Raw genomic sequence first — 24,930 nt, 5'->3', positions numbered from 1 at the left:
TAAAGGGGAAGTGCTGTGTTTGAGACAGGCTTGAATAGCCAATAGGCAGAGGGTAGCATACTTTTTCAGATTCTCTGTAATAACGGTAGGGGAATAACAATTCATTTTATTTTGTAAAGTGGTTTCTTGCATCAAACAACACAACAACATTTCCAGTCACCTCCCTGTCTGAAGGACAAGTGGATAAACAGGTTCATGTCAAGCCCTACATGTTTTTTTCAAAAGTCTACTGGAATGTAGACCTACATTGAACACAGATTGTCTGCTACTGTAGGCTGAATGATAGAACCGCTATTTCTATGTTAAAATGTTATGGGATGCGTTTTCTCCATTGTTTTTGATTGTCAGCCACACTGGTAGGCCTACATTATGATCAAATAGCCACAGCAGCCGACTTGGCCAATGTTAAAACTGTAACTTAATGTGGGTACAGCCTCAGTTTTCACAGTAAACGCATGCTGGAAGTTGCACAGACTTTTTACAACGTTATAGTTTGCGCTCAGCTGACCTGAAATTTGCTCAGCGCCCAAAAATATTAGAGGGAACATTGGCTGAGAATTCATGTAATAGGCCGGCATAGAGATAAAGATGAACTTTGAATTTTAGTGCGCCATACAAATCATAGGCCAATTATTTGAACTGAATGCCACAGTGGTTTTTATGTTATAAAACATGTAATTATCAATGGGATATGTGATACAACTGGCTATGTGATCAAACTGTGATGAATCCAGCCAGGTCACATGTGATACAAGTAAGTATTAGACGTTCATCAATGTCTGAGGACGTCGGGAGATGAAGTGGAAACCAGCCACTAGAGGCAACGGTGAGTGCTGTTACCTTCAAGTAGGTTTCTGTTGTGGACGGGAATGGTGGATAGGAGTAAGCATCTGCCTCTGCCTCGCGCAGGCCAGGTGCAAAAGGTTGCATGTTGAAATCCAGCAATATAAAGTTTTTTTTAGATAATTGTTTTAAGCCTATCCCAAACCTTAACCATTCAGAGTCAATGCCTAAACTTAAAAATGCGGCTGTTCATTCCTAAACGTAACCTTAAACACTTCGAAATGTAACGTTTGAGAACCATGGATGAACATCTAATTCTGACGTGAGACTGTGAGAGCTTGTTTACAGCAGACTGGAAGAGTGTAACACTGTAGATGTGGGACAGTTTAGGGTTTCACGAATTCACTGTTACAAGATGCACACGTGGAACCTTTCGTTTTAATTAATATATCCCACTGCATTAGTATTTGGCTAAGCTACATTGTTTAGGCAATGTATGAGTTATCGTAGTGTATTTCAACTATGGATGAATAATACATTGAAAAGAACACATGAGAAATTATAGCGAAATTTAGTATCCACATAAATTGCATGTAGGCCCACAGCATATTGCTGAAAAACACTGTTCTAAAATAGCAAACCAATGCTATAGCAAAAGTCTTCCAGTTCATATACAACATAAATAAGGTATGCCTTTGAGTCAGAATTAATGTGCATGAGGAATACATAGGTTTGTCTTCGCTTTTAGCACCACGGTAAGTGGCCGTCACTAGTTACCACAGCCACAAAAGTTAAAACCGCGCCAATTTCTCTACTTAACATGTGCTTTTAAATCTAACCACACTGCTAACCTTATGCACGACTTTAAACTTAAATTAAGACCAAACAGATAATGTTTGTTTTCATGAATTTCTACAATCGCGTATAGTCATTTTGACTTTGTAGATGTGGTAACTAGTGAAAACCCAGGGTAGAGGACATTGGCAAACTGAACCAATGAGGTTAGACAACGAAGCAAAAAAACGATTAAAAAAATGTTAAGTTCAAATGAATGCTAGAAACCTCACGTGAAAAGTATCAATGGAAGTAAAATAACTGAAAGAAGAAAATACAAAACGAAACTCCTGATGCTATTAATTTTCTTTTCATTGCAGAGTACAAGAAAAGTATTTACGAATCCAAGTAACAATCTAGACAGTAAAAATATGCCAATAAATATCGGTCGTTCCTTTTCACTTTCAGAACAGCTGCAATGGACAGCGCGGAAATGAAATATACGGTAAACAGCCATATTATGCATTGTAAGGCGAATATATCTATGGAAACAATAGCACGTTTATTTTCAATTAGGATTTCAAACAATGTGCTCACCTGCTGGCTCTCGAACGTCCACGCACTGTCAGGTAATGATGCATCAAGCACGTTTATCATGTCCTTAAAGTCAGTGGTGCTGCTGGGCTTAACGAGGGTGAAATCACTGAACTCGGACACTGGAGAGAGACACGACCTGAAGGACTGGCTCTGAGACAACATGTCCCCTCCCAGGACCTCCACATACTTAATAGGGCCGTCAGTGTTGAGCTGGAGCTGCAGGTTTCTGTTTGGATTCTTGTATCCGCCAGAGTCAGCCCGTCTGATACAGCAACTCGAGCTGCTCCTACTGTTTCTAACGCACTTCACCACTAAGATAAGAAAAGTCAACAAAGACAAAACGGACACTGAGGCCAGAGAGATGATCAAATAAAAGGTGATTTTACTGTTTCTCTTGCTGGGCTCGGATGTTTTCTGGCGGAAGTCCGAGATGGGCTCGTGGAGCCCGTCCTCTAACAGTATGTTGACTGTGACTGTGGCAGACTGGACCGGTTCCCCATTGTCCTGTATCTCTATAAGCAGCCTCTGAGAGGAGTCATCCTGCTCTGAAACAGCGCGTTTAGTCCTTACCTCCCCTGTGTAAAGATTTACACTGAACAGAGACGAGTCTGTGGCCTCCACCAGCCTATAGGAAATCCAGGCGTTATGACCCGAGTCTGCGTCCACTGCCGATATCTTAGTGGTGAGGTGGCCTGCTTTAGCGGACCGGGGCATCTTCTGATGGGAGACAGAGCCCATGACAGTGGAAGGGTAAATAACAGCGGGTGCATTGTCGTTCTGGTCCAGGATAAAAACATGAACCGTGACGTTGCTGCTCAGAGACGGAGAGCCGTGGTCCTTTGCCTGGACCTGTATCTGAAACACCTTCAGTTTCTCATAGTCAAACGAGTGCATGCTGTAGATGCTGCCGTTATCCGAGTTTATGTAAATATAGGAGGAGACAGACACGTCTTGTACTTTAGAGTCTAATATAGAATAGGAGATCTTCGCATTCTCACCTATATCTGGATCTGAAGCGGACACTGAACACATTATTGATCCAGCAGCATTGTTCTCTCTGACGTAAACAGTGTAAGAAGGTTGGGAGAAAACTGGAGGGTTGTCATTAACATCTAAAATATTAACTGTTATTATTTTGATGGAGGTCAAAGCTGGGGACCCTGAGTCCGATGCTTCAAGCTCAATACGGTATTCAGGATATTTCTCCCGGTCTAAAGTTGCATGTGTTACTAGTGCGTAATGATCTGCAAATGAGGGGTTTAATTTGAAAGGGTAATCTGAAGACATACGAAGGGAAACTTGACCATTTTCTCCCGAGTCCAAATCCTTTGCACTAATTAGTGCTACCATGGTACCTACTGGGGCATCCTCTCTAACGGGTTTGGGTGAGGAGGTGATGGTTATCTCAGGTGAGTTATCATTAACATCAATAACCGTCACCTGAACATCGCTGTGCCCCTCCATAGATGGCGTGCCTTTGTCTCTCGCACATACATCAAATTTGTAAGAGGGACCAATTTCGTAATCTAACTCGTGTGACAATGTTATTTCTCCTGTCTCTTGGTCGATAGCAAAACGTTTTTGCACGTCATCTGGTGTTTGTGACCCGAATGAATAAACTATAGCACTGTTAGAGCCCTCATCTAAATCGTCAGCTTTAACAGTCAATACTAACGTTCCAGGATTGGTATTTTCACTAAGATGGATCTCATACAAGTCTTGCTCAAAACTTGGTGCGTTGTCATTGTTATCTAAAACGATAACTGTAAATTTCGCTATTCCCAATCTAGCAGGAGAACCTCCATCAAATGCTGTAAGAATGAGATGGTGGACCGACTGTTTCTCTCTGTCAACGGCATTTTCAAGAACAAGTTCAGGAATCTTTGTTCCGTCTCTGCTATTCTTAACATTCAACTTGAAGAAGTCGTTTGTATTCAAGGTGTAAGAGCGCAGCATATTTGCTCCAACATCCGGGTCCTGTGCCGTTTCCAACGGAATTCTTGCCCCTGGTAGAGTTGATTCCGCCACATTTACTGTGTTTTCATCTGACTTGAAACGTGGAGAATTGTCATTTATATCCAGTATTTCAACCTCAACTCGATAAAACTGAAGTGGATCCTCAATGATAACCTGCAGTGGTAACAAACAACTCACGCTTTGTCCGCACAGACTCTCTCTGTCTATCCGTTCATTTACAATGAGCTCGCCCTTTCCCAAATCCACAGCGAAATATGGCTTACCAGCCCCGGGGGCTATCCTCAGTTTGCGATCAGAGATCTTAGCGATGTCAAAGCCCAAGTCCTTAGCTATATTTCCAACAACAGAGCCCACGTCCAGTTCCTCGGGAATGGTGTATCGAGTCTGCGCCTCTATTGTATTCCACAAGAGAAAGAACATCCATAGTGCCAGCCATGGAAAAATCTTAATCTTGACTAGCGTCCACATCTCCACCAATAGCGTGCAATAGATAAAGCACTTGATCCGTCACACATCGCAAGAGAATGCAATGCAATTACTAAATACCCAGCAATTTCTTAAATTAACGGCTAAATCCAATACTTGTACATCGATGTGAGCCCAGCTATGTCTCTCCCAGCTCTGTTCATTGTAGGGGATATGGTGCTGTGGCTGGGGGAGGGACTAGATCTCTTTGTACAGTTCGGCACATGATTGGTTTACAGAGCTCCAATAGATTACTATTAGGAGCAGCTCTGAGTTAAAGTAACAGTGGAGCCAAAGATTTAGGCTGAGAGTTCATGTAATAGGCAGGCATAGAGATAGAGATGAACTGGCTTGATTACTTTGTATTTTCGTGGGGCACACAAATCATAGGATAATCATTTGAACTGAATCTTTGTTTATGTCCTAAAACATGCATTTATCAATGGGATATTTGATTAAACTGGATATGTGGTCAAACTGGGATAAACCTGGAAGAGTGTAACACTGTACATGTGGGACAGTTTAGGGTTTCATGAATTGACTGTTACAAGATGCACACGTGGAACCTTTCATTTTGATCCATAAATCGCACTGCATTAGTATTTGGCTATGATCTTTTTTAGGCAATGTATGAGTTATTTTACTGTATTTTGGAGAAGCAATAGTTTCAGAAGAACACATGAAAAATTCTTGGCTACAGATAATTTGCATGTAGGCCTATATGATATTGCTGAAAAACACTGTTTTAAATAGCACAAAATCCTATAACAACATAAATAAGGTATGCCGTTGAGTCAGAATCAATGTGCTGGAAGAACGCGTACATTTGTTTTCACTTTCAGCACCACGGTAGTGGTCGTCACTAGTTACCATAGCCACAAAGTCATAAACCCTGCCCATTTCTACAATTTACCTTCTTAAAATGTGATTTTAAACCTAACCCTAACCTTAACCACACTGCGAACCTTATGCGTAACCAAAACCTTAAATTAAGACCAAAAAGCTCATGTTTGTTTTCATGAATTTTTTAAATAGAGCCATCTTGATGTTGTGGCTGTGGTAACTTTTGGATACTGAAGGTAGTGGACAGCGCCAAAAGGAACCACTGAAGCTTGTTCTCAGAATAGACATAAAATAGTAAACATATATTTGTGACGCTCAAATTGGTGTGATAAAGCAAATTACCAAAAGTATGTGGGCACCTGCTCGTCGAACATCTCATTTTATGGGCATTAATATGGAGTTGGTCCCCCCTTTGCTGCTATAACAGTCTCCACTCTTCTGGGAAGGCTTTCCACTAGATGTTGGAACTTTGCTGCGGGGACTTGCTTCTATTCAGCCACAAGAGCATTAGTGAGGTCGGGCACTGATGTTGGGCGATAAAGCCTGGCTCGCAGTCAGTGTTCCAATTCATCCCAAAGGTGTTCGATGGGGTTGTCAGGGCTCTGTGCAGGCCAGTCAAGATCTTCCACACCGATCTCGACAAACCATTTCTGTATGGACTTCGCTTTGTGCACAGGGTTATTGTCATGCTGAAACAGGAAAAGGCCTTCCCCAAACTTTTGCCACAAAGTTGGAAGCACAGAATTGTCTAGAATGTCATTGTATGCTGTAGCATTAAGATTTCCCTTTACTGGAACTAAGGGGCCTTGCCCGAACCATGAAAAACAGCCCCAGACCATTAGTCCACATCCAGCCAACTTTACAGTTGGCACTCTGTATTGGGGCAGGTAGCATTCTCCTGGCATCAGCCAAACCCAGATCCTGTCGGACAGCAAGATGTTGAAGTGTGATTCATCACTCCAGAGAACCAGCAGATGCTTGGCATTGTTCATGGTGATCTTATGCTTGTGTACAGCTGCTCGGCTACGGAAACCAATTTCATGAAGCTCCCGACAAACAATTCTTGTCCTAATGTTGCTTGCGGAGGCAGTTTGGAACTCAGTAGTGAGTATTGCAAACGTGAAAAGATGATTTTTACGCGCTACGCGCTTCAGCACTCAGCGGCCCCATTCTCTGAGATTGTGTGGCCTACCACGTCACGGCTGAGCTGTTGTTGCTCCGAGACGTTTTCCACTTCACAATAACAGGACTTACAGTTGACCAGGGCAGCTCTAGCAAGGCAGAGATTTTACAAACTGACTTGTTGGAAAGGTGGCATCTTATGACTGTGCTATGTTGAAAGATACTGAGCTCTTCACTAAGGAATTTATACTGCCAATGTTTGTCTATGGAGATTGCATGGCTGTGTGCTCGATTTTATACACCTGTCAGCAACGGGTATGGCTGAAATAGCCAAATCCACTAACTTGAAGGTGTGTCCACATACTTCTGTATATATATTGTATGTTACATTTGGTATGGTTACATAAGACAGATGTTACTTAAGGTAAAAACAAAAGTAGGGTGGTTGGTCGAGTGGATGGTTGGGCATATAACGCGAACGTCTAGCAACCCAAAGGTTTGCGAGTTCAAATCTCATCACGGACAACTTTAGCATTTGAACTAATTACTTTTTACAACTAATTGCCCACTTTTAAACTACTTACTACTTTTTAGCAACTTTGCAACTACTTAACATATTAGCTAACCCGTCCCCTAACCCTTTAACCTAACTTCTAAACTAAATCTCATAAGCATTTCAAATGAGTAACATTCCATACGAAATGGGCGATGGACATTCACAAATTAGTACGTACCATAGGAAAGGTAACATATCATACTAAATGGAGTGTCTCGGATTTACATACAGAATAATACAAAATGCTGTGAGACCAGGTTGACCACTGACGTTAGACAGCACAGCACAAAACGACTCAGGACATGGAAAGTTCAATTAATGCTTGAAACCTCACGTGAAAAGTGTAAAGGAAAGCAAATTAAGTGAAAAAAAAGAAGCTCCTAAAGCTATACATTTTATTTTCATTGCATATTACAGGAAAAGTATTTACGAAACCAAGCCGTATTATGCATTGTAGGACATATAAATATATGGGAACAATAGCAATTATAATAACTTCCATTTCAATTACCAATTCAAATAATACGCTCACCTGTTGGCTCTCGAAAGTCCACGCACTGTCAGGTAATGATGCATCAAGCACGTTTATCATGTCCTTAAAGTCAGCGGTGCTGCTGGGCTTGACGAGGGTGAAATCACTGAACTCGGACACCGGAGAGAGACACGACCTGAAGGACTGGCTCTGAGACAACATGTCCCCTCCCAGGACCTCCACATACTTAATAGGGCCGTCAGTGTTGAGCTGGAGCTGCAGGTTTCTGTTTGGATTCTTGTATCCGTCAGAGTCAGCCCGTCTGATACAGCAACTCGAGCTGCTCCTACTGTTTCTAACGCACTTCACCACTAAGATGAGAAAAGTCAACGAAGACAAAACGGACACTGAGGCCAGAGAGATGATCAAATAAAAGGTGATTTTACTGTTTCTCTTGCTGGGCTCGGCTGTTTTCTGGCGGAAGTCCGAGATGGGCTCGTTGAGCCCGTCCTCTAACAGTATGTTGACTGTGACTGTGGCGGACCGGACCGGTTCCCCATTGTCCTGTATCTCTATAAGCAGCCTCTGAGAGGAGTCATCCTGCTCTGAAACAGCGCGTTTAGTCCTTACCTCCCCTGTGTAAAGATTTACACTGAACAGAGACGAGTCTGTGGCCTCCACCAGCCTATAGGAAATCCAGGCGTTATGACCCGAGTCTGCGTCCACTGCCGATATCTTAGTGGTGAGGTGGCCTGCTTTAGCGGACCGGGGCATCTTCTGATGGGAGACAGAGCCCATGACAGTGGATGGGTAAATAACAACGGGTGTATTGTCGTTCTGGTCCAGGATAAAAACATGAACCGTGACGTTGCTGCTCAGAGACGGAGAGCCGCGGTCCTTTGCCTGGACCTGTATCTGAAACACCTTCAGTTTCTCATAGTCAAACGAGTGCATGCTGTAGATGCTGCCGTTATCCGAGTTTATGTAAATATAGGAGGAGACAGACACATCTTGTACTTTAGAGTCTAATATAGAATAAGATATCTTCGCATTCTCTCCTATATCTGGATCTGAAGCGGACACTGAACACATTATTGATCCAGCAGCATTGTTCTCTCTGACGTAAACAGTGTAAGAGGGCTGGGAAAAAACTGGAGGGTTGTCATTAACGTCCAAAACTCTTACAATTACCTCTTTTTTTGAAGTGAGGGGAGGAGAACCCGAATCAAAGGCGACAATTGTCAGTTTATATTCAGAAAATATCTCCCGGTCGAGTTCTGAGTCTGTTAGTATAGCATAATTATCTGCATACGACGGTTTCAATTTAAATGGATGTTCGCCTATTAAACTCAAACTGACCTTCCCATTTTCCACCGAATCAAGATCTTTTGCACCTATCAAAGCAACAACTGTTCCTAAAGAAGCATCTTCTTTCACTGGGTTAGGTGACGAGGTAAGGACAATTTCAGGTGCATTATCATTCACGTCTAAAATCTCTACCCGAATAGAACAGTGGCCCTCCATAGCGGGAATTCCTTTGTCTGTAGCGCGTACATTAAATTCATAAGTGTGACTCTCTTCATAATCCAAATTGCCAGTCACAGTGATCTGTCCAGACTCAGAGTCAATGGAAAACATTTCATGTATGAAGTCTGGCGTTTGCTCAGCGAACGTGTACTGCATCGCTCCATTAGCACCCTCGTCAGTATCGTCGGCTTTGACGATTATGACCACTGTACTTTTGGGTGAATTCTCTAGTAAAGAACATTCATAAAGCGATTTCTCAAAGATTGGAGCATTGTCATTGTTATCTAAAACTTGAACAGTGACATCCGTAGTACCTGATCGGGCCGGATTGCCACCATCTATTGCTGTCAGCACAAGATGATGAACGGCCTGTTTCTCTCTGTCTAGTGCTTTTTGTAAAAGTAACTCTGGTATTTTCGTTCCATCTTTATTGGTCTTAACATTTAATGAAAAAAAGTCATTTTTATTTAATTTGTATGAACTGAGGGAATTGGATCCCACGTCAGGGTCCTTCGCACTGGTAAGTAGAAACCGAGCTCCGGATGTTGTGGATTCTGCAACATTAAGAACACGTTCAGTAGACAAAAAGATTGGCCCATTATCATTAATATCCTGGACTTCCACCTCAACGCGGTAAAGCTGGAGCGGCTCCTCAATAACAACCTGCAGTGGTAATAGACAACTGGCGCTTTGTCCGCACAAATTCTCTCTGTCGATCCTCTCGTTGACAACCAACTCGCCTCTCCTCAAATCCACACTGAAATATTGCTTACCAGCCTCGGAGGCGATCCTTAGTTTACGCACAAAAATCTCAGACGCTTTCAAACCAAGATCCTCTGCTATATTCCCAACAACAGCTCCTTCTTTCAATTCCTCTGGAATAGTGTAGCGGATCTGAGCCTGTATTGTATTCCATAGCAGAAAGAATAGCCAGAACGCCCGTTTATGCAGAATCTTCATCCCTAAAATCCCCATTTCCAAAGAAGATGTATTTTTGACGTAAACGAGGTTCTTGGATTGCAATACATCGCAATCATAAGCAATTAGATCGTGAATATTCCGTTATCTTTCAAGTACAAAATGTTGCAAAAATATTCCTTTCACTGTATCGATGAGCGAAGCTCCGTCTCTCCCATCTCTGTGCATTGTACTGTGCTATGGCTGGGGAAGGGCGTAGATCTCTTTGTACAATACTGCATGCTATTGGCGCTCAGTGCTCCAATAGATTAAGACTAGGATCAGTGCTGCCTTTAAGCAGCAGTACATACCCAGGCTACGGTCGAGGAAAACAGCTACGTAGACCTATTACGCTCTACCATCACAAATAAAATACGTTTTTCGTAAGACTAATTAAAAAAATATGAAAATCAAAATACACCGGACATTGAAATCGAAGTAGAATGAAACAATATAATTTCTGTTAGACCTATAGCTACTGTTTCATGAACAAAGCAATTCAACGTAATAATGTGTCTTCTGTCTTTTGTGACATGTCCTGTTGATGCAATAATGTAGTTGTTTCCCTATGAAAGTCGTAAAAAAGTGAAGCAATTCATATTTAACAAAAATTTGTACGAACAAGTAAGGGAACGGAACAACAAAATCACGGTACAAAACAACCAAGATGTTCTACTAGTTGAGTTTTTTTTTAAGTACAATGCTGCTATAGTGACGAACTGAATCACTCAGAGCTCTCCCCTATTCTAGCAGCGAGTCAGAACTGTAGCGAACATTTCAGAACCTTGGACAGCGCTAAGCCAGAGAGTTAAGGCGGGCTGTGCAACGTATAGCCTCTGAAATGCAAGACGTTAATCAAAAGAACCACAAAAATACAAACCTATTATCAACATACATAGTTATGAAAACACATCAATTTAAAGTATGCAAGATTTGTTCTAATGTAGTCACTGGAATACGAATAATAGATGAGAATACTGAACATTTGCATAACACTCATTTGAGCAGGAATTGTGCTCACCTGTTGGCTCTCGAACGTCCACGCACTGTCAGGTAATGATGCATCAAGCACGTTTATCATGTCCTGAAAGTCAGTGGTGCTGCTGGGCTTGACGAGGGTGAAATCACTGAACTCGGACACCGGAGAGAGACACGACCTGAAGGACTGGCTCTGAGACAACATGTCCCCTCCCAGGACCTCCACATACTTAATAGGGCCGTCAGTGTTGAGCTGGAGCTGCAGGTTTCTGTTTGGATTCTTGTATCCGTCAGAGTCAGCCCGTCTGATACAGCAACTCGAGCTGCTCCTACTGTTTCTAACGCACTTCACCACTAAGATGAGAAAAGTCAACAAAGACAAAACGGACACAGAGGCCAGAGAGATGATCAAATAAAATGTGATTTTACTGTTTCTCTTGCTGGGCTCGGCTGTTTTCTGGCGGAAGTCCGAGATGGGCTCGTGGAGCCCGTCCTCTAACAGTATGTTGACTGTGACTGTGGCAGACTGGACCGGTTCCCCATTGTCCTGTATCTCTATAAGCAGCTTCTGAGAGGAGTCATCCTGCTCTGAAACAGCGCGTTTTGTCCTCACCTCCCCTGTGTAAAGATTTACACTGAACAGAGACGAGTCTGTGGCCTCCACCAGCCTATAGGAAATCCAGGCGTTATGACCCGAGTCTGCGTCCACTGCCGATATCTTGGTGGCGAGGTGGCCTGCTTTAGCGGACCGGGGCATCTTCTGATGGGAGACAGAGCCCATGACAGTGGAAGGGTAAATAACAGCGGGAGCATTGTCGTTCTGGTCCAGGATAAAAACATGAACCGTGACGTTGCTGCTCAGAGACGGAGAGCCGTGGTCCTTTGCCTGGACCTGTATCTGAAAGACCTTCAGTTTCTCATAGTCAAACGAGTGCATGCTGTAGATGCTGCCGTTATCCGAGTTTATGTAAATATAGGAGGAGACAGACACGTCTTGTACTTTAGAGTCTAATATAGAATAGGAGATCTTCGCATTCTCACCTATATCTGGATCTGAAGCGGACACTGAACACATTATTGATCCAGCAGCATTGTTCTCTCTGACGTAAACAGTGTAAGAAGGTTGGGAGAAAACTGGAGGGTTGTCATTAACATCTAAAATACGAACATTAATTGTTTTTCTAGAGTTGAGAGACGGTGTTCCGGAGTCAGAAGCTTTAATTTCGACAGTGTACTCTGGATTTTTTTCTCTATCCAAACTGGTGTCCGTAACCAACGCGTAGTTGTTAGATACAGATGGTTTTAATTTAAATGGTAAGTCTGGCGCTATATGCAAGTTGACGTTGCCATTATCTCCAGAGTCTACGTCCTTGGCACTTATCAAAGCTATAACTGTTCCAACAGACGCGTCTTCACTAACAGGACTAGGCTGAGACTTAAAAATTATCTCTGGGGAATTGTCATTCAAATCCATAATTTCAACATTAATAGTACATAGGCCTTGCATTGGTGGAATGCCTTTGTCTGTGGCAAGTACATCAATTTTAAACGAATTTCTCTCTTCATAATCTATCTCTCCCTTAACCATTATTTCGCCAGTTTTGGGATCAACAGTTAAAATGTTCTGTAGGGACTCTGAGGTGTGTGGTCCAAATGAGTAAACGATCTCACGATTGACTCCTTCATCACGGTCGACTGCTTTTACAGTGACAACGATAGTTCCTGGTTGTGTATTTTCAACCACTTGGATATCATATCCACTTTCCTCAAAGATGGGTGCATTATCGTTTATGTCTTGTACCCGAATAATAATTTCTGCTGTGCCCGATCTAGCAGGATTCCCACCATCTACGGCTGTTATAAGCAGGCTGTGTACTGACTGTTTTTCTCTGTCCAATACCTTTTCTAAAATCAATTCGGATACTTTTGACCCATCTTTATTTGTTTTAATATCTAGCACAAAATGTTCATTTTTACTAAGTGTATATGTGCGTAAAGAATTGGAGCCAACGTCGGGGTCCTGTGCTGATTCTAAACGAAATCTTGCGCCTGGTAGTGTGTGCTCCGCAATATTTAAAACATGTCTATTGCTTTGAAAAAGTGGTAAATTGTCATTTATGTCCTGAATTTCGATCTCAACACGATACAGCTGTAGTGGGTTTTCTATAATAGCCTCTAAAGGCAACAGACAATTGACATTTCCTCCACAAAGACTTTCTCTGTCTATCCTCTCATTAACAACGAGCTCGCCTTTTACCAAATCCACACTGAAATACTGCTTACCACCCTCGGAAGCTATTCTAAGTTTACGATCGGAAATCTCAGACAAATTCAAACCCAGATCTTTAGCTATATTCCCAACAACGGATCCCACACTCAGCTCCTCCGGGATGGTGTAGCGCGTCTGCGCTTCTATTGTATTCCCCAGGAGGAAGAGAAGCAGAAGCCGCCGCCATAGGAAAACCTTTATCTTCATTAGAATCCTCATTTCCATGAATGATGATCCCTTGGACTTCGTAAAGGTCTTGGTTTGTAATACATTGCAATATATTCCCAGTTAATAAAATATATTATTCATAAAGAATTGAACACCGTTTTAAATATTAGTCCTATCTTTCAATATGAGCGCGGCTCTGTCTCTCCCAGCTCTCTCTATGCATTGTAGAATGGTAGATTCCAGTAGCCATACCTAAAATAAAAAGCAGGCTTCTCGACGAGGCTAGGCTTATGGTGCTGAGGCTGGGGGAGGGACTAGATCTCTTTGTACAGTTCAGCACATGATTGGTTCACAGAACTCCAATGGATTATCATGACGAGTATCTCAACACTGGCAGTTAAAGAAACAGTGCTGTTATGAGCAGTAGTGATGTACTGATGTGTCCATTCACTCCTCAAAATTGGGGTCTGTTACTGCATTGGCATTTATGGTTTACCTTCATGTACAATAAACAAACAAATAAATAGCCTACATAAACGCTTGCCAAAGTGTAAAAGAAAGCCATTTCATGAAAAATGAATAGCCTGTATAGTGCATTCCAGAAAGTATTCAGACCCCTTGACTTTTTTCCACATTTTGTTACTTTACAGGCATATTCTAAAATGGATTTCATTGTTTTTTCCCCTCATCAATCTACACACAATACCCCATAATGAAAAATCAAAAACAAGTTTTCAGACATTTTTGAAAATGAATATAAATAAATATATAAACATATTACATTTAAATAAGTATTCAGACTCTTTACTCTGTACTTTGTTGAAGACGGTTGGCATTGATTACAGCTACGAGTCCTCTTGGGTATGATGCTACAAGCTTGGCACACCTTTATTTGGGGAATTTCTCCCATTATTCTCTGCAGATCCTCTCAAGCTCTGACAAGTTGGATGGGGAGCATTGCTGCACAGCTATATTCAGGTCTCTCCAGAGATGTTCAATCTGGTTCAAGTCCGGACTTTGGCTGGGCCACTCAAGGACATTCAGAGACTTGTCCCGAAGCCACTCCTGCATTATCTTGGCTGTGTGCTTAGGTTCGTTGTCCTGTTGGAAGGTGAACTTTCCTCCCCAGACTGAGGTCCTGAGTGCTCTGGAGCAGGTTTTCATCAAGGATGTCTCTGTAGTTTGCTCTGTTCATCTTTCTCTCAATCCTGACTAGTCTCCCAGTCCTTGCCGCGGAAAAACATCCCCAAGGCATGATGCAGCCTCCACCATGGTTTACCATAGTGATGTTGCCAGTTTTCCTCCAGACGTTACGCTTGGCATTCAGGCCAAAGAGCTCAATCTTGGGTTCATCAGGCCAGAGAATCTTGTTTCTCATGGTCTGAAAGTCCTTTAGGTGCCTTTTGGCAAACTCCAAGTAGGCTGTCATGTACCTTTCACTGAGAAGTGGCTTTTATCTGGCCACTCTACCATAAAGACCTGATTGGTGGAGTGCTGCAGAGATGGTTGTCCTTCTGAAAACATTCTCCCATCTCCACAGAGGAACTCTGGAGCTCAGTTCTCCCTGACCAAGGCCCTTCTCACCCGATTGCTCAGTTTAGCCGGGAAGCCAGCTCTAGGAAGAGTCTTGGTGGTTTAAAACCTCTTCCTTTTAGGAATGATGGAGGCCACTATGTTCTTGGGGACCTTCAATGCTGCAGAAACGTTTTGGTATCCTTCCCCAGATCTGTACCTCGACACAATCCTGTCTTGGAGCTCTACGGACAATTCCTTCGACCTCATGGCTTGGTTTTTGCTTCGACATGGACTTCTCAACTGTGTGACGTTATATAGACGTTATATATAAAGCCTTCCAAATCATGTCCAATCAATTGAATTTACCACAGGTGGACTCCAATCAAGTTGTAGAAACATCTCAAGGATGATCAATGGGAACAGGATGCATCTGAGCTCAATTTTGAGTATCATAGCAAAGGGTCTGAATAATTATGTAAATAAGGTATTTCTGTTTTTTTTAATCAATATGCAAACATTTCTAAAAACCTGTTTTCACTTTGTCATTATGGGGTATTGTGTGTAGAATGATGAGGATTTTTATTTATTTAATCCATTTAGAATAAGGATGTAACGTAACAAAATGTGTTAAAATTCCAGGGGTCTGAATACTTTCTGAATGCACTGTATGAACTGCAAGGCATGCATTGTTTTTTAGACTGGCACAATGCAATTTTAGACAAATAACACAGACAGAACAAAAGGAGCAAGTGTTCCATGACTCGCTAACTAAATCCAGAGCTATTTCAGCACCTTGTTTGTGGACAGCGCTTGCAGCGCTTGGCTTAGACCAAGTTAAACAATATTATTTAACCTAGAGTTGTTTTTTGCGTCCCCGCATAAATCTAATTAGCCTAATAAAAAATCCCCATAAATATCTGTCAGTTTAACCCTCTACAGACTAAGCCCTGTCTAAACCGGGGGAGTTTAAACTATATGGAATGGTTTTAAGAAGGTCATTTAGCGGTTTGATTTTCAATTTTAAGACCATTTGAATTAGATAACAAACCAAAAAATATACATGTATATATATATATATATATGATGAACATTTTAATATGGCCTTACTGCTATTAGCCCATTACAAACACATTGAATAACAGATTCACTACATGGGATAACAAATGAAAAGGAAGTTTGTTCTGAGGTGTCTGTCCTAATTCTGAGAGAAATAAGAAAGATCAGGAAACATGTATTAACCACTTATTTTCGGCACTTATCTATCTCCATATATACTTCTATTCAACTGGTACTTCAGCGGAGTCTTGTGAGGCCTGAGGGCGAGCAAAAACACTGACATGAACGTGTTTGTGAAGTCTCACCTTTCCACAGATGGGTCATATTAGTGTGTAGCCCAAAATGTTTGGACTACAGACATACAGTTTAAGTCAGAAGTTTCCATACACCTTAGCCAAATACATTTGAACTCAGTTTTTCACAATTCCTGACATTTAATCCTAGTAAATATTCCCTGTTTTAGGTCAGTTAGGATCACAACTTTATTTTAAGAACGTGAAACGTCAGAATAACAGTAGAGAGAATGAGTTATTTCAGGTTTTATTTCTTTCATCACATTACCTGTGGGTCAGAAGTTTACATACACTCAAATAGTATTTGGTAGCATTGCCTTTAAATTGTTTAACTTGGGTCAAACGTTTCGGGTAGCCTTCCACAAGCTTCCCACAATAAGTTGGGTGAATTTTGGCCCATTCCTCCTGACAGAGCTGGTGTAACCGAGGCAGGTTTGTAGGCCTACTTGCTCGCACATGCTTCAGTTCAACCCACACATATCCAATAGGATTGAGGACAGGGCTTTGTGATGGCCACTCCAATACCTTGACATTGTTGTCCTTAAGCCATTTTGCCACAACTTTGGAAGTATGCTTGGGGTCATTGTCCATTTGGAATACCCATTTGGGACCAAGCTTTAACTTCCTGACTGATGTCTTGAGATGTTGCTTCAATATATCCACATAATTTTCCTGCCTCATGATGCCATCTATTTTGTGGAGTGCACCAGTTTCTCCTGCAACAAAGCACCCCTACAACATGATGCTGCCACCCCCGTGCTTCACGGTTGGGATGGTGTTTTTCGGCTTGCAAGCCTCCCCCTTTTTCCTCCAAACATAACGATGGTCGTTACGGCCATACAGTTATATTTTTATTTCATCAGACCAGAGGACATTTCTCCAAAAAGTATGATCGTTGTCCCCATGTTCAGTTGCAAACCGTAGTTTGGCTTTTTTATGGCGGTTTTGGAGCAGTGGCTTCTTCCTTGTTGAGCGGCCTTTCAGGTTATGTCAATATAGTACTCATTTTACTAAGGATATAGATACTTTTATACCTGTTTCCTCCAGCATCTTCACAAGATCCGTTGCTGTTGTTCTGGGATTGATTTGCACTTTTCGCACCAAAGTACGTTTATCTCTAGGAGACAGAATGCGTCTCCTTCCTGAGCGGTATGATGGCTGCGTGGTCCCATGGTGTTTATACTTGTGTACTATTGTTTGTACAGATGAACGTTGTACCTTCAGGTGTTTGGAAATTGCTCACAAGGATGAACCAGACTTGTGGAGGTCTACAATTTTGTTTCTGAGGTCTTGGCTGATTTCTTTGGATTTTCTCATGATGTCAAGCAAAGAGGCACTGAGTTTGAAGGTAGGCCTTGAAATACATCCACAGGTACACCTCCAATTGGCTCAAATGATGTCAATTAGCCCATCAGAAGCTTCTAAAGCGATGGCATCATTTTCTGGAATTTTCCAAACTGTTTAAAGGCACAGTCAACTTAGTGTATGTAAACTTCTGACCCACTGGAATTGTGATACAGTGAATTATAAGTGAAATAATCTGTCTGTAAACAATTGTTGGAAAAATGACTTGTGTCATGCACAAAGTAGATGTCCTAACCGACTTGCCAAAACTATAGTTTGTTAACAAGACATTTGTGGAGTGGTTGAAAACTAGTTTTAATGACTCCAACCAAAGTGTATGTAAACTTCCGACTTCACCTATAATTAGGCACATCTGCTGCACCAACTTCAGACGAGTCCCAATACGCTTACGGCTGCCATCTTTCCATAGAGGGGTCACAATCCTTTGTAGGATAACCCGTTTGGACGCTACAGATGATTTTATGTGAAGCCCGATTTTCGGGATATCTAATGGTCTGACTAACACCGCGAAAGTGCAACATCAGCGGATGCGTTATATTGAGAAGCATCAAATGCAAAAATACCGATAAAGTATCTATAACCCAGTTCCAGGAGATACAGTCATAAATGAACAAATATATAATCCGGTGGTAATAAAAACATACTCTCACCTGTTGGCTCTCGAACGTCCACGCGCTGTCCGGTAATGATGCATCAAGCACGTTTATCATGTCCTGAAAGTCAGTGGTGCTGCTGGGCTTGACGAGGGTGAAATCACTGAACTCGGACACCGGAGAGAGACACGACCTGAAGGACTGGCTCTGAGACAACATGTCCCCTCCCAGGACCTCCACATACTTAATAGGGCCGTCAGTGTTGAGCTGGAGCTGCAGGTTTCTGTTTGGATTCTTGTATCCGCCAGAGTCAGCCCGTCTGATACAGCAACTCGAGCTGCTCCTACTGTTTCTAACGCACTTCACCACTAAGATGAGAAAAGTCAACAAAGACAAAACGGACACTGAGGCCAGAGAGATGATCAAATAAAAGGTGATTTTACTGTTTCTCTTGCTGGGCTCGGCTGTTTTCTGGCGGAAGTCCGAGATGGGCTCGTGGAGCCCGTCCTCTAACAGTATGTTGACTGTGACTGTGGCAGACTGGACCGGTTCCCCATTGTCCTGTATCTCTATAAGCAGCCTCTGAGATGAGTCATCCTGCTCTGAAACAGCGCGTTTAGTCCTCACCTCCCCTGTGTAAAGATTCACACTGAACAGAGACGAGTCTGTGGCCTCCACCAGCCTATAGGAAATCCAGGCGTTATGGCCCGAGTCTGCGTCCACTGCCGATATCTTAGTGGTGAGGTGGCCTGCTTTAGCGGACCGGGGCATCTTCTGATGGGAGACAGAGCCCATGACAGCGGAAGGGTAAATAACAGCGGGTGCATTGTCGTTCTGGTCCAGGATAAAAACATGAACCGTGACGTTGCTGCTCAGAGACGGAGAGCCGTGGTCCTTTGCCTGGACCTGTATCTGAAACACCTTCAGTTTCTCATAGTCAAACGAGTGCATGCTGTAGATGCTGCCGTTATCCGAGTTTATGTAAATATAGGAGGAGACAGACACGTCTTGTACTTTAGAGTCTAATATAGAATAGGAGATCTTCGCATTCTCACCCATGTCTGTATCAGAGGCGGACACTGAGATCAGTAAAGATCCCGGGATGCCATTTTCTTTAACATACACAGTATAGAACGGCTGGGAAAACACTGGCGAGTTGTCATTGACATCTAAAACACGAACCGTGATTGTTTTTCTAGAGGTAAGAGACGGTTTCCCGTGGTCAGAAGCTATAATTTCGACAGTATACTCCGTTTTTTTCTCCCGATCGAAACTGGAATCACTAACCAAAGCGTAGTTATTAGAAATGGATGGTTTTAATGAAAAAGGTAAGCCTGGAGCTATATTCAGACTTACTTCACCATTATCTCCAGAGTCTATGTCCTTAGCACTTATCAAAGCAACAACCGTTCCAATAGGCGTGTCTTCCCTCACCGGGCTAGGCTGCGATTTTAAAATGAGAGCTGGGGAATTGTCGTTTAAATCAATAACTTCTACATTAATACTACATACGCCCTGCATTGGTGGGGTGCCCTTGTCTGTTGCGAGAACATCAAATTTAAACGAATTTCCCTTTTCATAATCTATATTTCCCTTAACCTTTATTTCACCAGTTTGCGGTTCTACAGTTATAAGGTCCTGTAGTGAATCTGATGTGTGTGGTCCAAATGAGTAAACGATCTCACTGTTGGACCCATCATCAAGATCGACTGCTTTAACAGTGACGACGACCGTTCCTGGTAATGTGTTTTCAACCACTTGAATGTCATATGTACTTTCTTCAAACACAGGTGCATTGTCGTTATTGTCTAGAACTCGAATAGTAATTTCTGCTGTACCTGATCTAGCAGGATTTCCACCATCTACGGCCGTCAAAAGCAGGCTCTGTACGGACTGTTTTTCTCTGTCCAATACTTTTTCTAAAACCAATTCTGGGACTTTTGACCCATCCTTCTTTGTTTTTATGTCTAACACAAACTGTTCATTTTTACTAAGCGTATATGAGCGTAAAGAATTGGAGCCAACGTCGGGGTCTTGTGCTGATTCTAAACGAAATCTTACACCTGGAATTGTAGACTCCGCAATATTTAAAACATTTTGATTGTTTTGGAAAACTGGGGAATTGTCATTTATATCCTGAATTTCGATCTCAACACGATACAGCTGTAGTGGGTTTTCAATTAAAGCCTCCAAAGGTAACAGACAATTGGGATTTCGTCCACACAGATTCTCCCTGTCTATTCTCTCACTAACAATGAGGTCACCTCTTCCCAAATCCACACTGAAATACTGCTTATCACCCTCGGAGGCTATCCTCAGTTTACGATCGGAAATCTCAGACACTTGCAAACCCAGATCCATTGCTATATTCCCAACAACGGATCCCACACTCAGCTCCTCCGGGATGGTGTAGCGCGTCTGCGCTTCTATTGTATTCCCCAGGAGGAAGAGAAGCAGAAGCCGCCGCCATAGGAAAACCTTTATCTTCATTTGAATCCGCATTTCCCTGAATGATGATCCCTTGGACTTCGTAAAGGTCTTGGTTTGTAATACATTTCAAGATAATCCTACCAAGTAAAACCTATTATTCGTATGGAATTAAACACCGATTATATGTCGGTCCTATCTCTCAAAATGAGCGCAGCTCTGTCTCTCTCAGCTCTGTGCATTGTAAGGATTATGGTAGTCTCGGGTAGGCATACCTAAAAAAAAAGCCCGGTTCTCGACGAGGCTGGGGTTATGGTGCCGAGGCTGGGGGAGGGACTAGATCTCTTTGTACAGTTCAGCACATGATTGGTTCACAGAGCTCCAACCGATTATCATTGGGAGTATCTCAGCACGGGCAGTTACAGAAACAGTGCTGTTATGAGCAGTAGTGATGTAGTGATGTGTCCATTCATTCCTCAAAATTGGGGTCTGTTACTGCATTGGCATTTATGGTTTACCTTCATGTACAATAAATACACAAATGAATATATAAAGATCAAAGTGTGGCAGAATGTCATTTCATGAGTTCATATCATGGAAAATGAATAGCCTACAGACCAAAATGATATAGAATCGAAATGAATAAAAGTGGTAAAACCCAGTTCCAGGAGATACAGTCATGAATGAAGAACGATATAATCTGGTGGTAATAAAAACACATTATAAAGTAGCTGCGCTCACCTGTTGGCTCTCGAACGTCCACGCGCTGTCCGGTAAAGACGCATCAAGCACGTTTATCATGTCCTTGAAGTCTGTGGTGCTGCTGGGCTTGACGAGGGTGAAATCACTGAACTCTGACACTGGAGAGAGACACGACCTGAAGGACTGGCTCTGAGACAACATGTCCCCTCCCAGGACCTCCACATACTTAATAGGGCCGTCAGTGTTGAGCTGGAGCTGCAGGTTTCTGTTTGGATTCTTGTATCCGTCAGAGTCAGCCCGTCTGATACAGCAACTCGAGCTGCTCCTACTGTTTCTAACGCACTTCACCACTAAGATGAGAAAAGTCAACAAAGACAAAACGGACACTGAGGCCAGAGAGATGATCAAATAAAAGGTGATTTTACTGTTTCTCTTGCTGGGCTCGGCTGTTTTCTGGCGGAAGTCCGAGATGGGCTCGTGGAGCCCGTCCTCTAACAGTATGTTGACTGTGACTGTGGCGGACTGGACCGGCTCCCCATTGTCCTGTATCTCTATAAGCAGCCTCTGAGAGGAGTCATCCTGCTCTGAAACAGCGCGTTTAGTCCTCACCTCCCCTGTGTAAAGATTCACACTGAACAGAGACGAGTCTGTGGCCTCCACCAGCCTATAGGAAATCCAGGCGTTATGACCCGAGTCTGCGTCCACTGCCGATATCTTAGTGGTGAGGTGGCCTGCTTTAGCGGACCGGGGCATCTTCTGATGGGAGACAGAGCCCATGACAGTGGAAAGGTAAATAACAGCGGGTGCATTGTCGTTCTGGTCCAGGATAAAAACATGAACCGTGACGTTGCTGCTCAGAGACGGAGAGCCGCGGTCCTTTGCCTGGACCTGTATCTGAAACACCTTCAGTTTCTCATAGTCAAACGAGTGCATGCTGTAGATGCTGCCGTTATCCGAGTTTATGTAAATATAGGACGAGACAGACACGTCTTGTACTTTAGAGTCTAATATAGAATAGGAGATCTTTGCATTCTCACCCATGTCTATATCAGAGGCGGACACTGAGCTTAGTATAGATCCCGGGGTTCCATTTTCTTTGACATAAACAGTATACGATGTCTGGGAAAACACTGGAGGATTGTCATTGACATCTAGGATTTTCACGGTAACGGTTTTCTTTGTAGATAAAGGTGGGGACCCTGAATCAACCGCGTTAATGACAACATCATACTTCGAGAACGTCTCTCGGTCTAACGGGCCGTTGGTCACCAGTGCGTAATGGTTGGAAACAGAGGGCTTCAGAGTGAACGGGGAAACCCGGGACATGTTTAACGTTACTTTGCCATTCTCACCAACGTCTAAGTCTTTAGCGCTAATCAATGCAATAACCATCCCAGGGGCGGAATTCTCCGGTATTGGACTGGTCAGTGAGGTTATTATAATTTGAGGGGCATTATCATTAACATCAGCAATATTGATCTTTACACTACAGTGCCCCTCCATCCGTGGACTGCCTTTATCTTTTGCCACAATATCAAACGTATGCAAATTCGTCTGTTCATAATCAAGCTGTCCTTTGATAGTAATTTCGCCAGTATTTGAGTCAACATTAAGTAATGCCATTATACTATCTGGGGTCTGGTCTGCAAAGAAATACTCGATCTCTCCATTTTGTCCTTCGTCAGAATCGGAAGCTTTTACATTTACAATCTGATTGCCAACGGGTCTATTCTCAGCTACAGCTATTTCATAAAAAGGTCTCTCAAACTGGGGCTCATTATCATTAACATCAAGAACTATGACGGTGATTTCAGAAGTACCAGATCGCGCAGGAGTCCCCCCGTCTACAGCGGTGAGCACGAGCTTGTGAACGGCCTGCTTCTCTCTGTCCAGTGAAGTTTTCAGCACAAGTTCGGGTATTTTTTGGCCTCCCTGAGTCTTTATGTTCAACAGGAAATGGTAATTATCACTGATACTATAGGACCGTAATGAGTTTGCGCCTACGTCAGGATCATGTGCACTTTCCAATGGGAATTTTGCACCTGGATTAATCACCTCAGCTATATTCAAAATGCGTTCATTTGTAAGAAAACCTGGAGAATTATCATTTATATCCTGTATTTCGATTTCAATGCGGTGCAGCTGTAAGGGATTTTCAACTATAACCTCTAGCGGTAACAAACAAGGGACGTTCTCTCCACATAAATATTCTCTGTCTATCCTTGCATTGACAACCAGCTCACCCTTTCCCAAATCCACACTGAAATACTGCTTACCAGCGTCAGAAGCTATCCTCAGTTTACGGTCATAAATCTCAGATATTCCCAAACCCAGGTCCTTGGCTATATTTCCAACAACAGAACCTTCCTTTAACTCCTCGGGTATAGTGTATGGAATCTGCGCCTCTATTGTATTCCACAGGAGAACAAATGGATAAATCCATAACACTTGCCACCTCAAATTGCCTCGAATCCTCATTGTCCTTTGTTCCATAGAACCTCCTTTTCACAGTAAATCCTCACCATCACAAAATATAAAAACTGAAGTTATTCGCCATAGTGTCTTGAATACACATTTCCCAAAAATGCCAGCAGACCTTCTTTTGTTTCCATTCAGTTCAAGTGTATCTCCCAGATCTGAGCATTGTAGGCTACGGGATGTAATGCTGAGTCTGAGGGGAGGGAGTAGATCCCTTTGTATGGCTCAGCACAGTATTGGTGCAGAGAACCCTCTTGATATAACCAATCACACACGTAGTGTATCTTAAAGGTACAGTCTATGCCTTCACTATGAGTAGAATGCTTAAAATACAGAAACAGAGAAGCAGTATGTATTTACAGGTGTAACATTTTACTTTGATTAGTAGTAAATATTCTACTGTACAAAATAAACGTGGTAATTCACAAAATAAAAAATATATATAGCGCCCCCAAAAATGCTAATATTATCCTATAGCCTATTATCATTATTATTATTATCCAATAATCACACAAGCACCGTATCACTTCAAGCCCTCCGTTTACTATACTCTTTCTGCCGTCTTGTGGCAATGAGAGGGAAGCACAGCCTAGTGGTGTTCTCATAGTCTGTCATGAGGAGCAGAGAGCCAGTCTCTCTCATCCCCTCACACACACACGTACACACACACGTCTCATCACAGTAGCATGCTCAGCACGAGCAGAAGGGGGGAGTATCGGGCTGGTAGTGAAAGGATCGTGAGAGGCGGGAGCAAAAGGGAATAGAGGTTTGACATACATGTATACGCTCACACGCACACACGGTTTAGTAGCGTGTATTTACATAGTAGTCTACATATTTTATTATTTTACTAATTTGCTGTGCAACTGACCGAGGAAGCCTTTAGGCTAGGTCTATATGTCTGACCACCACAATAGCAATTCGTCCCCAATGATTTTTATGGACAGCAGGCTACAACAGTGGGGCATAGATTAACTACATCTCCCTAGCAACCGAGGGTGCACTAATAGGTC

The 24,930-nt window shown here is 42.6% G+C and overlaps 1 protein-coding gene and 1 pseudogene across 30 annotated transcripts in view; both read right to left on the bottom strand.

Moving 5' to 3' along the window:
- Positions 1–24,930, bottom strand: part of LOC129868843 (protocadherin gamma-C5-like) — a 138,984-nt gene that overhangs the window by 19,125 nt on the left and 94,929 nt on the right. The window contains exon 1 of one of the 30 annotated variants that reach the window (XM_055943129.1): positions 18,368–21,045. The exons of 25 other annotated variants lie outside the window; for them this stretch is intronic. In XM_055943129.1, coding sequence (XP_055799104.1) covers positions 18,368–20,812 — 2,445 coding nt within the window. In that variant the 5' untranslated portion in view covers positions 20,813–21,045. Of the gene's footprint in view, positions 1–7,649; positions 10,349–11,094; positions 13,783–18,367; positions 21,046–24,930 lie in introns of those variants that run through there. 4 more of the 30 variants (XM_055943143.1, XM_055943125.1, XM_055943130.1 and 1 more) reach the window with 4 other exon arrangements.
- On the bottom strand, positions 1,795–4,759 carry LOC129868851 (protocadherin gamma-C5-like; annotated as a pseudogene).

This window comes from Salvelinus fontinalis, chromosome 13 (assembly GCF_029448725.1).
Source record: "Salvelinus fontinalis isolate EN_2023a chromosome 13, ASM2944872v1, whole genome shotgun sequence".
NCBI classification, from domain to species: Eukaryota; Metazoa; Chordata; class Actinopteri; order Salmoniformes; family Salmonidae; genus Salvelinus; species Salvelinus fontinalis.
The sequence above is the reverse complement of the archived record's forward strand: the minus strand, read 5'-3'. Positions and strand labels throughout refer to the sequence as shown.